General features: G+C 34.7%; 2 protein-coding genes across 23 annotated transcripts in view; both read right to left on the bottom strand.

The window, feature by feature from the left end:
• Window positions 1-9,855, bottom strand: part of LOC134264744 (uncharacterized) — a 49,905-nt gene extending 40,050 nt beyond the window's left edge. The window contains exons 1-6 of the mRNA XM_062747031.1: window positions 9,845-9,855; window positions 6,086-6,183; window positions 5,458-5,670; window positions 4,062-4,160; window positions 3,761-3,897; window positions 3,170-3,377 (exon numbers count right to left, since the gene is read on the bottom strand). Coding sequence (XP_062603015.1) covers window positions 3,170-3,377; window positions 3,761-3,897; window positions 4,062-4,160; window positions 5,458-5,670; window positions 6,086-6,183; window positions 9,845-9,855 — 766 coding nt within the window. The remainder of the gene's footprint in view (window positions 1-3,169; window positions 3,378-3,760; window positions 3,898-4,061; window positions 4,161-5,457; window positions 5,671-6,085; window positions 6,184-9,844) is intronic.
• Window positions 9,856-12,496: 2,641 nt separating this feature from the next.
• Window positions 12,497-13,721, bottom strand: part of LOC134264738 (hemicentin-1-like) — a 52,524-nt gene continuing 51,299 nt past the window's right edge. For all 22 annotated transcript variants that reach the window (XM_062747008.1, XM_062747007.1, XM_062747006.1 and 19 more), the window contains 2 exons: window positions 13,416-13,481; window positions 12,497-13,252 (listed from right to left, as the gene is read on the bottom strand). In XM_062747008.1, coding sequence (XP_062602992.1) covers window positions 12,998-13,252; window positions 13,416-13,481 — 321 coding nt within the window. In that variant the 3' untranslated portion in view covers window positions 12,497-12,997. The remainder of the gene's footprint in view (window positions 13,253-13,415; window positions 13,482-13,721) is intronic.

Below are 13,721 nucleotides of genomic sequence, written 5' to 3'. Positions count from 1 at the left end.
ACATACAGACAAAGAGCTTTGGTAACAGTCCATTACTAATAGCGAAAGACACTCTGTTGATATTAAATTGCCTATTTAGTTGAATGTGAGAATACTGTCCATAGCTTATTAATAAATCCTCAGAAGGTCCTCTGCGAAACTGGTTTGTTGACTGTTTATGGAGGAATAAAGGGAAAGTAAAGTATGTGCATCATTAAAATTCCAAAATTAAGTGGGACTTATCCAACTTTTTCGCAAAGAAATGTGACGCTGCTAAATACACTCTGACATTGTCTTCCGAGCACCGTAAGGCAATACAACACATAACATTAAAATCTCATAATTTCTTTATTTATCCATATATCTATTTGAAATTTGTTATGTATATTGTACTAAAGAGTATTGGAAATTTTAGAATGTGGTCTTGATTATTTTTCACACTAGATAACTTGTATATGATTTGACTGGACACCCCTTGTATAAATATGAGAGCTCTATCTTTCCTCTATCTATTTTTCAAGTTATATATGATCAATTTTAAGTTTATATTAATTTTTTTTAAAAGAGAGCCAAACTTCTAGGTCATGGTCCCAGAGAAAAAGAATCATACATGCATCAAATGTAGTATATGTGGAAAGGTCTTGTCACAGGTAATGTACATGTGAAATATGAAACCCATATCTCTTCTCATTCAAAAGTTATGTCCAAGGTTTAAGTTATTGTGGCAAACTGACAGACAATTGAGACTTAATGTGCTCTCACTTTAAAAAAAGCTAAGGACAAACATAGGTAATCAGAGATTACGAAGCTATGCAAATCTCACATCATAATTTTTTCTGAACAGTTTGTATTTATTATTACAACAATATCTATTTACAAGTTATGTTTAAACTTGTCTTAAAGTTCTTTGAGGATTGACCTAGCTATTCCAAAAACTTTACACTGGTCACTCGTCTGGAAAATGTAGGTCAGATCAAGCATCCGAAGCAAATTTAGACTGTCCATCCTTAGATGCATCATCCATGCAAGTTTGGTCCAGTTGGGGCTTATAGTTTATTGAGAATAACCTGGTCACTCATCTGGAAAATATAGGTCAGATCCAGCATCCGAAGCAAGTCTGGTAGTGTCCATCCCTAGATGCATTATCCATGCAATTTTGGTCCAGGTAGGGCTTACAGTTACTTGGGATTGGACCTGCTCCTAAAACCTTAACCTGATCACTATCTGGAAAATGTAGGTCAGATCCAGCATCAGAAGCAAGTCTGGTAGTGTCCATCCCTAGATGCATCATTCATGCAAGTTTGGTCCAGGTAGGGCTTATAGTTACTTGGGATTGGACCTGCTCCTAAAACTTTTACCGGGAAGCCGACGATAACGCCAACACCGGAGGTATAGCATAAGGTCATCTAAACTGCATCGAGGTGAGCTAAAAATGAAGTTTTTAAATTAGTAAGGCAGTCTCGCACCAGGCACATGAACCCCTTGATTTCACAACCAGGTCCTCATGTGAAGGGTGCCAGACAACTCTTCCAATAATTCTCTTCAGGTGCTTTCTAGTACCATAGTATTTTGTGTAGTACATGAATGGAATCGTGGGAAGGGTACCCATTTCAGAGATGTTGCCATACTTATTAAAACTCCACTGAAACTCTCACCTTTTATTCTATATAAATGCAACAAAAATCAAACTGTTGAATGCTAAAATACACAAATCTAAATATATGCATATATAAGAAATAAAATAAATAAATTGCTGTAAAAAAGATAATGACAACTTGTAGTTCAAATAAGAGAAAGACAATGTTTAAACTTGTTCCACCTAAAGAAGACAGCTTATAAAATAAAACCATGAAGAAGATTAGCACATAAAAAAGTAGATTTTTCAAACAAAGGGAAATAAATCTGAAAACAATGACTGGCTCTGAATTAAACAATGTTCTATGCCTGATGAATTGCATTTCTTCACAAATGATAAGATAATTAAACACAAATACACAACTGTTTTTATTTTCTTTGAATAAGTCTAATAATGCTAATTAAGTGCCTACTCAGCAGAAGGTTTCTATATGCCTTATTTATTAGTATATAGTCTACAGTGACATAAAAAGCAAAGTGAAGAGGCTCGAATTATCAGAGAGATATATCTTGGACAGTTTACTACCTCTGATTTAGTTCTCCAAATAGGAGATTGTGACGATTTCTTCTGTACTTTTAGAAGACCTGGATAAATATTTCCCTTCTTGAATGTAATTCTTCTTAAAACATAAAACAATTATATAATCCCTTCTGCTGAAGTATGTTCCATCACTTCCACACACGTTGTGTGTTTTGTTTTTCTGTTGATTGAGTTAAACTCTTAAGTGAGAGTCTGATTGGTTGTCGTGATCTACACATATGTTTCAATGATGTGTGAAGTATTTATATTGTGCCTTTATAATTTACTATAAATTTTAACAAATTTTAAAAATTTCGTAATTATCAGATGAACAATTCAGCTGCTAGCCATGACAAGATTTACCCAAATTTTGCATCACCTTGGATCTTATGAATGTAGTTGAGTGTGAATTTCCAGGTTTGTTTGCTGGATATAAACCAGAGTTTTCTTCCCATGACCCTATTTAACATCCCCCCCCTCCTCGTCTCCTTTTATGTTTTCTCAAATTGACAATGTATGTAGAGTAGGACATAAATCAATCAATTTCTAGCACCCAGTCCTGCACCTTAATTTCCTTGATTGATGGAATCCCTAGACCTGCTAATATCGAAGGAGGTGCTTAATTGTTTTCTCTGCCTTTGAATTCTAGGTATGCTATATCATACCAATAATTCAGAGTTAGTGATATTTGAAGTACAAAACTGTAAACCCTACTGATATTTTTTTTAACAAGCAAGGTTGAACATACTAAAGTTTTGTATATTTGCTTGGTAGCATTTAAAAAATCTGTTCAATGCAGGCAAACAGACAACTATAGACAATGATGAAACTTAAGATCCAGTCTCTACTGATCTTAAGAGACAAGTAACGCTAGAGGTGCATGTGTATGTTTAATTTGAACTGACCACTGGTCCATTTGAGAGACGCTGCAAAGCCATGTGTGTCCATTTTTACTTGTAGAGCTTTCAATACTACTGTACAATATTCTACAGACGTAACACTAGAAGTGCATGTGTATGTTTAATTTGAACTGACCACTAGTCCATTTGAGAGAGAATCCTTTGTACTGCACAGACGAGTCTGAAGAAAACCTGGCCATCAGGAAGTTGTTAGAACTGAGCAGTATTCCTGGAGGTCTCTGGGCCCCACTCAGTCGGGTCAGACATTTACTGTCCCCCAGTGTTACACCACCCTCCCACAACTCCAACACATCTAGGCTCTTCTCTGTCTCAAAATCAAGCACCTGGTCAATGGAATCACGATGAAAAACGTCATAATTTATATCATTTATAATTAATTAAAGACATCGTTAAAATTTACTCATTTGGGGGGGGGGGAGGGGGTAATTTACCCTTCATGATAATAACAGCCTCCCAAGTTGTACTGAATTCTCATTTTCTGTGACTCTAATTAACTACATACATTAATATTCACATTAACAGTATTTGATGTAAATTAGTGCTAGAACTGAAAAATATATTTTTTATACCCAAGTTCACAAATATACAATATAGAATTAGAATTCCAGTAATGGATGGTTAGGCTTACAGCTTATATTCAAATGCATGTTAAACTATAAACATTTATCTTCTTCCACTAAATGTTTTAACTCCTACTCTCTTTCACCTGTATTTGTATCTGTGATCCGATTGGACCCTCTACAGTCCACACACACGTCCTATTGGCTGAATATTGTCCTAATCCGTAGTTCAAACTCTCTATGACTCCCTCTGTGCCAGATTGGTAGAAGGTACACTTTGATTCTGAAAATTCCACGTGTTCATTTCAAAATCTCAAAGACACTTAAAGTTTTCATCCAAAAACCATTTTATGCAATAAATGAATTTGTAACCTTGACATATTGACTTCAATTAAATTAATAAGGGGTCATCTTAAGCCATGCGGATGTAAAGAAGCTGTAACCTACCACAATTTCTCTCATCTGACCAGTCTCCACAGTCATTGTTATCATCACACAGACTGCTAGCTCCCACACATCTCTCTACTGTAGCACAGCTAAAAGTTCCTGTACATGTATACAATATTGTAAATAATGGACTGCATCTCCCAAACCTCTCAACTGTAGCACAGCTAAAAGTTGCAGTAATGAGTACATTGTATATAAAGAGCAAGAGCCACTTTGTGCCTTATCTGGCCCTGAAAATCTCTTAAAAATCAAAACCGCTCACTTTAGGTTTCAGATGCAGTATTTATCACTTGGAGTGTTAGTGACCACGTACATATTAATCACGACGAAATTGTCCCTATAGTCAATGCATTTTAACTTCATAAAATGCGTCATTTTCCTCATATCCTGTAAATTTCTTTGAAAATGACCTAAAGTTGAAGCATTTTTTCAATATTCATATAGAGCACAACCTCTCATCCAAAATATGCAAATACATAATGAAAGCTCTGTTTCTGAAGATCAAAAAACATCAATTGTTTTATTTTTTGGATCGTGGGCTGTGCTCATATTTTAATTCTTTGCTGAAGGTAGTCAAATATGCATGTTTTCTGCAAATTTCAAAAACATTGCAATTTCGTTAACCTGTTTTCCAATATCTTGATTCTCAAAACGAAATTTTATTACAGAAAATGAAAGCACCAAGTGTCTAATTTATTTTGATATATGAAATGAGAAAGAGGGTGGTAGTTAATTAATTGATATAAGTACAGGGCCATTTTATGCATAAGATGGCTCTTGCCCCTTATCATGCTAAAATCTATGATGGACTCCAAAATTTCAAAGAAATTTTCTTCAACTGAATTATAATTTAACAACAACTTGTAGGAGAAATAAAGAATATTACATGCGAAAATCCATATCATATGTCATATCACTACAGCCTGAGTGGCCCCATATCAGCCTGAGGGCCGAGGGCCTGATATATTGGGCCCGATGGCTGATGTGACATATGATATGGATTTTAGTATGCAGTATTCTATTTATCATATATTTAAAATACTTAATATGCGAGTAAACATATGGTCATTTAAGAATGTTTCGTCCCTATTTATGACCTTTTTGTTGAAAATCTAATAGAACCAACTTTAGGAAATTGAAAAAAAAAATTAAGACCACAAAAGTCATTAAAAATTATTCTACATGAATATTTAAATGAAATAAAATAAATTAACTTTTAAACTTTATAAAAACGTTACTTCCGGTTTGATATGGATTTTCAGATCGGTTCGTGATATGGGGTATTGTGACGTCACCCGTATCACACCGTGCAGAATCAGTGTCTTTACTACTAACTATATGTTAAAGTACCCTATCAAATTATTATTTACTGGCTCTTTATACTTCAACCTCTGACCTTTAGGACATGCTTGGCGTTCACACATTGATGACTGTAACATGTCACATGACTCGGCTTTCCACTTCCCCTCTGTATCCACCAATACACAGCTCCCTCTCTCCCACTCAGGTTGGAAATCCCCCCATACCCCAGCCTCAAACAATGCACCCCTCCCATCACTCCAAAATCCTACTGTGTCTCTACTGCCAGAGTATCCATTTCTGTTGTAACCTAAGGAATCAATAACCATGTATCACAGTATGATTGGATTCAGTTGACAAGTTTACTATACATAATTCAAGGTGCACATCCTGATACCCTGAATTTATTTATCACTGATCCCAGTGATTTCTGCAATGTGGACATAACTAATGATGTGAATTTGGAAATATTTTTTTTCAATTATGTCATTTGCACAAAAGAGCATTATATATGTTACCATAACTACCCCCCCCCCCCCCATTTCAGAATAAAATGTCCACACAAAAACATACTGATGCGAAATTAGTAAAATTACAACTATGTATGATTTCGAATGATATTCTCCAATGCCTATTTCCCTAGACTCCAGACCCCCTAGGCACTCATCTTGACCATCTGTTGACGGGATAAAGACCCCATTCCTCAGTGATACCCTAATAGTTACCTATCCAGTAGTCTTGCATTTTCTTTCCTCGACTGGCAATCTCCCCGTAGAGTGAACCAACCTCCACCCCCTTTGGCTCTGCAAGTCTTCCACCATACCTACGTACAGTAAATTAAAAAAAATACCATAAACTTATAAAGAAAATGATTGATTAAGTGCCAGATGCCCAGATCTATGATCCTTTCCTCTCTCTTTAAGTTTTGTCATCGTTAAAGGGGGCGCTCAGAGTTGGCGCGCTTTGCATGATATGAAGGTCAGCTGTACTGATACTGATCAGCTACTGATAGAGGTCATCTTCGCTACCTAACACTGGCCAAGGGTTTCTGGTGCACCACTCTCCTCATAAACTCTATCAGAAACCCTTGAATACCGAAGATAGAGTTCGCATCAACCAGTAGTGGATGGTCATTGGAGCCCCTCCTTCCCGATTTTTTTTTAAATAAGACTGACTCCATCGATCAGTGTTATCAAAAGGTGTGAAATATATATATACAACCGAACCGAAACCCAACAGGAAATCTCTTTCCGCTTGAACGCACACAATACACGTGCAGGAGGGGTAGAGATGACATAGGGTCAACTAAAACTATACACAGTTACCATGGTTACAACAATGTTTGGTGTTACTTTGAAGAAAATGCTGGCACTTTTTCTGGTATTATTATTTTTTACTGTATAAAGTAACACGAAACTACACGAATTCATAAACTATTTTTTTTATTGATATTTGGCTGGTGTAACTCAATATTTTCAAAATCAGATTTACTTAACTTCTGTGGAAAATGGAAACCAAATAAACGTGTAGAAGAAAGTAATATTATACAAACCTGCATAAATACATAAATTTGTATTGGCCAAAAGATCTATACATTTTGGTTTAACTTTTATGAGGAATTAACTAAATATTAAACTATATATTTGAAACCATATCCCTTTCTTACAAAAAATTCTCCTGGAGGCCCCGAACCCCCTAATGGGATGCTGTAGTTTTATTATATCCTTCCAACCCCACCCCCCGCTACGAACCTGTGGATCCGCGCCACTGTCAATTCAACACTGGGCGCTAAATCTGTCTACATCAGACATAAAGTGTACAGTTTTCCTTAATTAATTGCAAAGGCATAGAAAGGTGTACCCCTTTACTTGTACACCACCTTATATCTTCCTACATAGGGCATGTAGGGAGTAAAATTCAATATTTCTGAAATATGTCCAGACGGTAAAACCGCAGAAGCTCCACTTCCTGTGTTGTTTACAATGAATTGTGTTTAATAATATAGTCTTGTGCTCAGTGCATTTTATGGAACGATATTTCTTAGAATAATCAAAAACGAGTTTTTGCAAATTTTTTATCAAGTCACAATACATGATTATTAGAGTGGGGATAGTTAATGATATGCAATCTTTGGAAACAGGGTCTTCAAAAAAAAAAAATGTTGGAATACCGATGAGCACTAATTGTGCTCCTTTATCAGGATGCTTTTATATTAATTTGAAGAATCCCTTATTCATAAAGATTCATAAAGATTTTTGGTAGCAACCCCCTCCCCCCCTCCGCAGCCTTAAATAACGATCTTAGAAAATTCAACATATCCATGTATTTATTTGACCATAATATGCATCTGTTCTTAATTATGGAGAAAGAAGGCATGTTCATGAAACTGCAATCACGGATTAGATAACAATAATGTTATATCATGTATAAAGTTTTTGCTTAATACATAACTTACCGTTTACAATATTTGTATGCTTCCCTCCACGACTGTTTGTGAGGGACTTTAAGAACGCATTTTCCCAGAATCTTGTACCATCCTAAGAGGATTAAAATAAATATATATAATCAGTACAATATATCCGTTACGGACTAATATGGCATTGATATTGATGTAAAATTTAGACGAATCAAGTGTATTCTGTACTTATGAATACATTTACCAGTTAACGAATCGCACTGTAATTCAAGAGTTTCACTCCCTCCCTGGAAAATAAGAAAACATGTGTAAGGTACGCTGATTTCAAAAGCGGGAATTATATACAGTTAAAATATAGCTTCGATGCAGAGGCGCTTGACGTTTTTAACATTTCTTTTCATTAATAAAAATATAAAGTACAGGGGGTATTTTTATTTATGAAAAGAAAGATTAAAAACGTCAAGCGGTTGTGCTTCAATGGAAAAATTGTTCAGTTTATTCAATAAATAATGCAGTAAATTAAAAATCACTGGCGATTCTTAGTTTACAAGTCATTATTACTAACAGTATTCAATGGCTTTTGTAAATATTAGAAACACCTACTTTTTTAATCATTCAGAGGCTCACTTAGGTGGGGGTGGTGGGTGGGGGTCTTAAGTGTCTAAAGAAGGAGACAGGGGTGGTGGTGGATATTTTACTGTTAATACTAGTACATGTAGTAGACCAGTAAAAACGACCAATCCATGTACTCGGTCCTACCTTTTCCTACAAGTCAACTTCCTTTGATTTTGGTACAGTTCAATGTGTGATTGAACTACACCATTGATAATCTATTAAATGTGTATTATATACCACGGGTATACTCCTTTTGTTTCTTGTCAGCACTTTAATTTTAATGTTTGAGCACCACTGATGGCACCTATTGATATACGCTGAGAATATTCTTTTTAAAGTATTATAAAAATGCCTGGCACTTGGCTTAACTCTGTAAATAAAATAAAATGCATCAAATATTTCACTCATCCTTACCCCAGTCATGTAAAGGGATAAAAACATCCACAGCACCATAACATAACGGCCCATTTTCCGTCGTCTTCAGTTTCCATACACCCGAGAATAAATTATAATTGAAAGATGGGTAGACTTGCATGAATGGAGAACTTACATAATGGTGATAGTCAGAAAATCAGTTCACTCCATTACCGATATCCTGTCTCTTTCGATCAGTTTATGCCCAGGAAGCTGGATAAATTAAGCCATTCTCACCTGCTCCGTGTCACAATTAAAATCTTCAGGTGTTCACACCAGTTTTGTTCCTACTATATTGTCGTTTAGAACGACCTAGTATTGTTTAAGTGTGGTTGTCCTTCTCCTAATGAACGAATGCATACATTAGCTATACCTAGCTGTTTCCATATATACGTTAGTATAATACCAGTGTGTGTGTATTTGTAGAATAAATATGAAACTGAATGGTTCAAAATCAATGAAATGTTTTTGTTCGAGTTTTATTAATGGCAGATGAAGTGTGTCGTTTATATTTAATGTCACTGATCGCCAGGGATTAAGTTTTAATCGGATCAGAAGTCGTCCACGGGCCAGCGCGCTGGTCATCTCTCAATACACAACCAATTGTCTTGGACAATAGACAATTCAGATATGATTTTGCATACTGGAATTTACAATAACTGAATTAAATTCACGTAACCCCTCCTGCAAAGCGAGTTTAACTCTTCGTTTTTTTTTTTAAACTGTAGACATCGTATCACTTATTATTCGATCAAAAGTTTTATTCACGCAGATAAAATGTCAGTATTGTATGAATTAGAAAGGGATATAATTGAGAAGTTTGATTATAATGTAAAGAACTATTGATCCTCAATTCAATTTTTTGGAGAAATCGTCTCTCAACCTATTTGATGCAAGGACGGAATTCATGATTATAATGTCGGTATCGAAGGTGGCCTAGTGTTCCTGACACCCCCCCCCCCTCCCCGCGCTCCACATTCCCCATAACTACCTAGATTATAAGAAATCGTCAAAATAAAAAAATAACAATAATGCATACCAGACCGCCATTATAAACTCTTAGAATTAATAGTGGGGAGGGGTGGGTGGTTGGTTGGTTGGGGGGGGGGGGGTGAACGTAAATTTCTTAATAAAAAGGTCCAGATTTACATGTCTTTAAGAATCATTGCAGTGTGGAGTTTTGCAAACAAACCTGAGATTATCGATAAATTATACATAAAGTTATCAAAATCGTCGTTGATGTAAAAAATTGTCGTAGGACGAAAAAAAAAACGAACAAATAAAACACAAAAATCTACGTGAGCTTCCATGTCTGGTCCGTAATGCACATTTAAATTTTTTTTTTGCAAATGACATGCATGCAGTGCTTATATGAAAGGGGTCGATGAAAAGTACATCTGCTTATCCTTTTATTATGCTGGAATCACTACTCCGAGTTTTATTATCCTGTATAAAATCTTGAATTCAAACCTTACGAGAATAATGGGAACTTGCAGGTTTAACACTTTAATACACGTAGGTGTATGGTACTGCATAGATAATTTCTTTCCATTACATATTTTGCTTTTTATCCTCCTCATAAAACTATGTCCTCATGTGATCTCACTGTAAAATGTAAAAGCTGAAGATAATGACGGTGATCGATCTCAGAAACTCTATAAAAATAAAACAGGGACCCCCTGGGAATTCCAGAGGTGGGATCAGGCCTGGGGGCCATAAAACTTAGACGAGCTCACTTTTGATCTCAGTCTCACTTTTACTAAAGGAATATATAGTGGAAAAGTGAGACTGAGATCAAAAGTGATATAAACTACAAACGTGTGAAGTTTTATGGCCCCCAGGCCAGGTGCCTAGGAGGAGTAAGCATCCCCTGTTGATCAGTCACAAACATTTTCCAACTTCTTTCAGTACCAATTCTATTTTTATATACACACATTACCTGTATTTGACCAATGTAACAAAATGTGGAGGACAATCTGCCTTTTATGACTCTCTTCCTCTACAGTCAGCAAAAATCCAAAGATGTATCAATTATGAAAGACTGTGGAGTCTTTTATTTCAAGTTAACTGGGATATATCCAATTGACATATGGATGTAGGTAACAATTGTAATTGATATTACATCCTTGATAAACCTAAATGTTGTTGGAGACCACAGCAAGTGTTTTCATCTTTCTTTCTTTTTTTTTTTTTAATAAATTGCTCCATAGGAATAAAATAGATCAACTAACAGAGGAGCACCATCAGTACCCATCAGAATCCTAAATTTCTTGGACGACCTAGTTTACAGACTTCAGTGGTGGACTTTTCAAACAAAGAATTATCCTTTCAGCTAAAGTTACTTTAAAAAAAAAACAAAACAAATCCATAAATGTCTGTATAGCCAAAGAAAATATTTAGAAATGATAAAACACCAAGAAATACTTCTACATTTATCTTTATTTCTATTGGTTTTTTAATCTCTAATTATGCTTGGGAAATTTAAAGAAACACTTCTAAATATTATGACTTACATATGTAAAATAAATTTGACAATTTTTAAAGAACTGATCTGCATTAAAATGATAAAAAAATTCACAGTATGAATTAAGTACTAAATACAGAGTCTATACAACCCAGTGAAGTTAGCAGCTTGAAACATCTGTGTGAAGACACATTATAATCATTAAATATTTTATTTTCTCCCAAAAATTACTTCAACCAAATTCAAATCACCATTCCTATGATATAAAATGTTTAAATCAGTTGTGGTCCTATCATTACAAAGTATCTGTAAATTCTGACCAATAATTGCAAAGTATCTGTAAATTCTGACCAATCACATCGTAGCAAAGTAGCACCTCCCAATCATGCTAATACAAAAATATCACAGTTTTCATTGTCATGTTACTGTATATACAAGGAGGGAGATTATACAATACATAAATTATTCAAAGTTATATACAACAATCATAAATACAGTTTATTAAATAAATAGCTGAAAAAAATCTTGCTGGAACAAAAAATAGCTGTTTGCCTGTTATGTTATCACATTTGATAGAATAATGATGGAGATTTTGATTGTACAATATGTTAGTGAAAAATATCTCTACATTCATCTAATGACAAGAAAATTACAGATGTGTTGAGGATCTTGTACAAATATACAATATTTATATATTGATATTACAAAAGTAAAATGAACTATTATGTCAAATCAATTTTTGATATAAATTAAAAAAAAAAAATTGTGTGAAAATCAAGGACGGAATCATTTAGAAAAAAAACAAAACAACTCAAGTATGTGGTAAAAAGAAATAAGATAAAAATGCTCTAAAATACAGAAAAAACATACCAACAAACAATACACATACAAATCCATGATAAAAGTATAAATATATTATGCCACTTCACGAGTATCCCTCATAAAAAAAATTATGCTGGTAATATCACAGTGCAATAAATTTATAAAAACCATGAGATAAAAATTAATACTCAAATTACATCCGATGGGTAAACATACCGTGTATACCCTGATAAACCATTCAGAAAATCTGGAATATTATTGTAAACAGACAGTTGGAAATAAAAATTTTACTGGCATGTAAACTGAGCATTTTTACATGCTTTGTGCCATAAAATGTGATTTGTCTCGAAAACAAGTCAAAAGAAGCAAAGGTTGCCCGTAAGATGAATGGGCTGGGAAAATCCCTAGGGTAATCTGGCATTGCCCCTATTCCCACTTGGGGAGGAACTTAAGACAACCTTTTTCTTTTAAAATGTCCCCTTCTATTTCAAACCTTGTGGACAACCCTGAATCTATATTTCATATGAAAACTTTCTGGAATGTAATACACAACAGTGTAGGCACTTTGGAAACATTATATGGACACATGGATAGTTTAACTGTAGCACTTCTGAAAATTTTCTTTGCTCTTAATTATACTTACATGGACATTATACAACGTCATACATAGAATAATACTCATCTTTCCACTTTGGTTTGTTTTGCATGGTATTTAAAGGATAAAAAATGCTATTCAAATTGAATCAACACAAGTTTTTTCTCTTTGCTACAAGAAAAAAAGTTTCTAAAAGAGCTATCATTATAAGAAAAATTTCATCCATATACATCTCAGAAACCACCCATTCTACATAAAATCTCTGATAAAAATAATTTTAAAATCCTAATATTAATTCATTTAAGACCTAGTTAACGTTCCACAACATATTCCTTCCCATAAACCACTTCTACGTCATCATCTGACCCATGACGACCTCTGCTACGACTTCGCCTCTCGCTGCTCTGTACAGCGTAACGCCCGCTGCCATGGCGACTGGGAGCCTCGCGATACACGACTCCATTGTACGCGCGGAGATCTCCGTCTTCCTGGATGATGTCACGGTCATCCGTTATGTAATTCTCCTCGTATCTCCGTTTAGTGCTTGGACTGCGACGTTCAATTATCTGTAAATGACCACAGGCAAACATTATTAGATTCAATAAAATCAAAATTTTTCTGGTGAAATGGTTTATTTTTCTTTATATATTTTCAGTGTCCAAGGTAAAATATTTTCTCATTAATTTCCCCAAAGATCTAATTACTGAACTGTCGTTAAAATCGTCTTACCACGTCTTCCTCCTCCTGGTGCCGGTGTCGTCGCGGACTTCTGGAGCTTCGTGTCGTCTCAATGATCTGTTGGGATGAAAAAAGACACCAAAATCATTATCTTTAAAGTAAAAAGGATTAAACTTGCAAATATCATTTTATTTTAAAATCTTTTATAGCAAACTATATGTTTTACAGGTAGAATTCCAATAAATTCCTAAAGGTTTATGTTATTTACATCTACTCACACACACCACACAGATTACATAAGGATCGTTTCTACTTCAGTTATAACTAGGATACAAGGAGACACAGTTAAGATTCATT

The sequence above is a fragment of the Saccostrea cucullata genome, unplaced genomic scaffold, assembly GCF_032062105.1.
Source record: "Saccostrea cucullata isolate Sc308-1 unplaced genomic scaffold, CSIRO_AGI_Scuc_v1 ctg316, whole genome shotgun sequence".
NCBI lineage: Eukaryota > Metazoa > Mollusca > Bivalvia > Ostreida > Ostreidae > Saccostrea > Saccostrea cuccullata.
This window is presented reverse-complemented; position numbering and strand designations above follow the sequence as displayed.